The 1,702-nt window shown below is 60.9% G+C and overlaps 1 protein-coding gene across 1 annotated transcript in view; it reads right to left on the bottom strand.

The window, feature by feature from the left end:
* Window positions 1–1,698, bottom strand: part of ALDH4A1 (aldehyde dehydrogenase 4 family, member A1) — a gene marked incomplete at its 5' end in the record, with an annotated part of 8,611 nt that extends 6,913 nt beyond the window's left edge. The window contains 4 exons of the mRNA XM_010132593.1: window positions 524–679; window positions 1,058–1,105; window positions 1,214–1,306; window positions 1,615–1,698. Coding sequence (XP_010130895.1) covers window positions 524–679; window positions 1,058–1,105; window positions 1,214–1,306; window positions 1,615–1,698 — 381 coding nt within the window. The remainder of the gene's footprint in view (window positions 1–523; window positions 680–1,057; window positions 1,106–1,213; window positions 1,307–1,614) is intronic.
* Between the last annotated feature and the right edge of the window lie 4 nt (window positions 1,699–1,702).

Genomic DNA, 1,702 nt, shown 5'->3' with positions numbered 1-1,702 from the left:
GGCGGGTGGCCGGGGGGGACTGCAGCAGCTGTCAGCCGCAGCGGTGCGGCACGGCGCATCCGGACGCGGTTTGCGGGGTGTTTCCCTCCTGCGGACCATGTGCTTGCTTCTGAAAGATGCGGCCTCCTGCAAGCCCCCACCCCACCACGGCTCCTCTGCACCAAACACCGCCCGATCCTGTGCCAGGGGACATGGCAGCCACCCCTGCTGCCCCACTGCCAACCCTTTAGTGCCTCCCCAGGGAAAGCCAGGGCTGCTGGGGTGCTTCACAAGGGGAAACCCTGATAATCGCAGCCCACCACATCGGTTGATCCTCTTCCCGTGACGCCTGACTCGAGCTTCACCTCTCTTCTCTCTCAGCCAAGATGGGCCTGTATCCCCTTGCAGCACAGGCGCTTCTAATGCCACGGACGTTCCCACCGCCAAAACCACCTCGGCAGCTCTTCCTGCCCGGCTTCCCTGACTCCCAGCTCCCCACATTCCCTCCATTCACCGCGACGGGTCAATCCCACATCCCCCTTACCTGCCCAACCATGGTTTTGGCCAGCACTTCTGCTCGCCTCGGGCCGCTCAGCATGTCAGCGGCCTTCAGGAAGATCTGGGCTCGGTCCTGGACAGGTTTCAGGTCCCATTCCCTCCTGGCTGCCAAGGCAGCGTTAATGGCTTTGTTAATGAGCTCCTGCAGAAGAAAAGGGGAGGGAGGAAGGAGGAATCCAGCAAGGAGGAATCCACTGTCTCCCTGTCACCAGGTCGAGGGGCCATCCACCTCCAGGCACAACCACAGCAGCCCCTTCCCATCACAGCCCCAAACTTGCAGCTCCTGGTGCCAACTTCTTCCAGGACCCCTAGCACTTGGAAAGTCAACACCCGCCCCGGAGCCTCTCTGCTCACAGTTTGAGCAGCAGGTTTTTTTCCTCCAGACTTCTCCCCAGCAATCTCAGAGCGCGGCATGCCGCACACTGCGAGATAAGGGTTACTAAACCCAGGTGAAAGGCTGCTGCTCTCCCCTCCACCAGAAAAAGTGAAAGGAAGAGGGAGGGCAGTGAGGTGCACTCACCTTGTCGGCATAGCAGAACTTGGCCACCTTGTGTGCATGGTTGAATGGCTGGAAAGAGAAGAAAAGCCTCTGTAGTTTCCAGTCTGAGAGATCTCTCTCCTGCCAGGTCCATCCCCCTGCTCTGTTCTCACTTGTTCAAGTTTTCCCCCAACTCACCGAGAGCTGGTACCGCACCGTGGGCGTCCACACCTCTTCTCCCCCGATCATGCATGGGATGGATTCTGTCTTGCCCTTCAGGTCTGCGAGCGCCTAAGGGAGGAGGAGGAGGAGAGCGCTGTGGTGGGAGCCACTCGCACACCTCCACCAGCTGCCCTCCTCCCCTCCACGCTCCACATGAGCTAAGAGAAGCCTGGGGACAGGCTTCCTTCAGCCCGGGGCTGGAGGGATGGGGACAGGTGTCACCAGTCCAGCTATCCCCAAAGGGAGAGAGCAGGATGCTGGGCACGACAGGGCTTCCCCCCACCCCAGGAAAGAGCCTGGGGCTGCCGTGCAGCACCAGAAGCACAAATTGGTGCCTTAACCCCTCCCCCCAAAAAGCCGATCCCCTGCAGCGGTACCTTCTGAAGTGCTGCTCGCTCGGGGCTCCCTGGCTTAAACTCGAGGGTGGGCTCGTTGGTCCCCTCGATGGCCGAGCGGTGCTGCCAT

The sequence above is a fragment of the Buceros rhinoceros genome, unplaced genomic scaffold, assembly GCF_000710305.1.
Source record: "Buceros rhinoceros silvestris isolate BGI_N320 unplaced genomic scaffold, ASM71030v1 scaffold28343, whole genome shotgun sequence".
Lineage (NCBI taxonomy): Eukaryota > Metazoa > Chordata > Aves > Bucerotiformes > Bucerotidae > Buceros > Buceros rhinoceros.
Note: the sequence above shows the minus strand (reverse complement) of the source record. Positions and strands in the feature narration are given on the sequence as shown.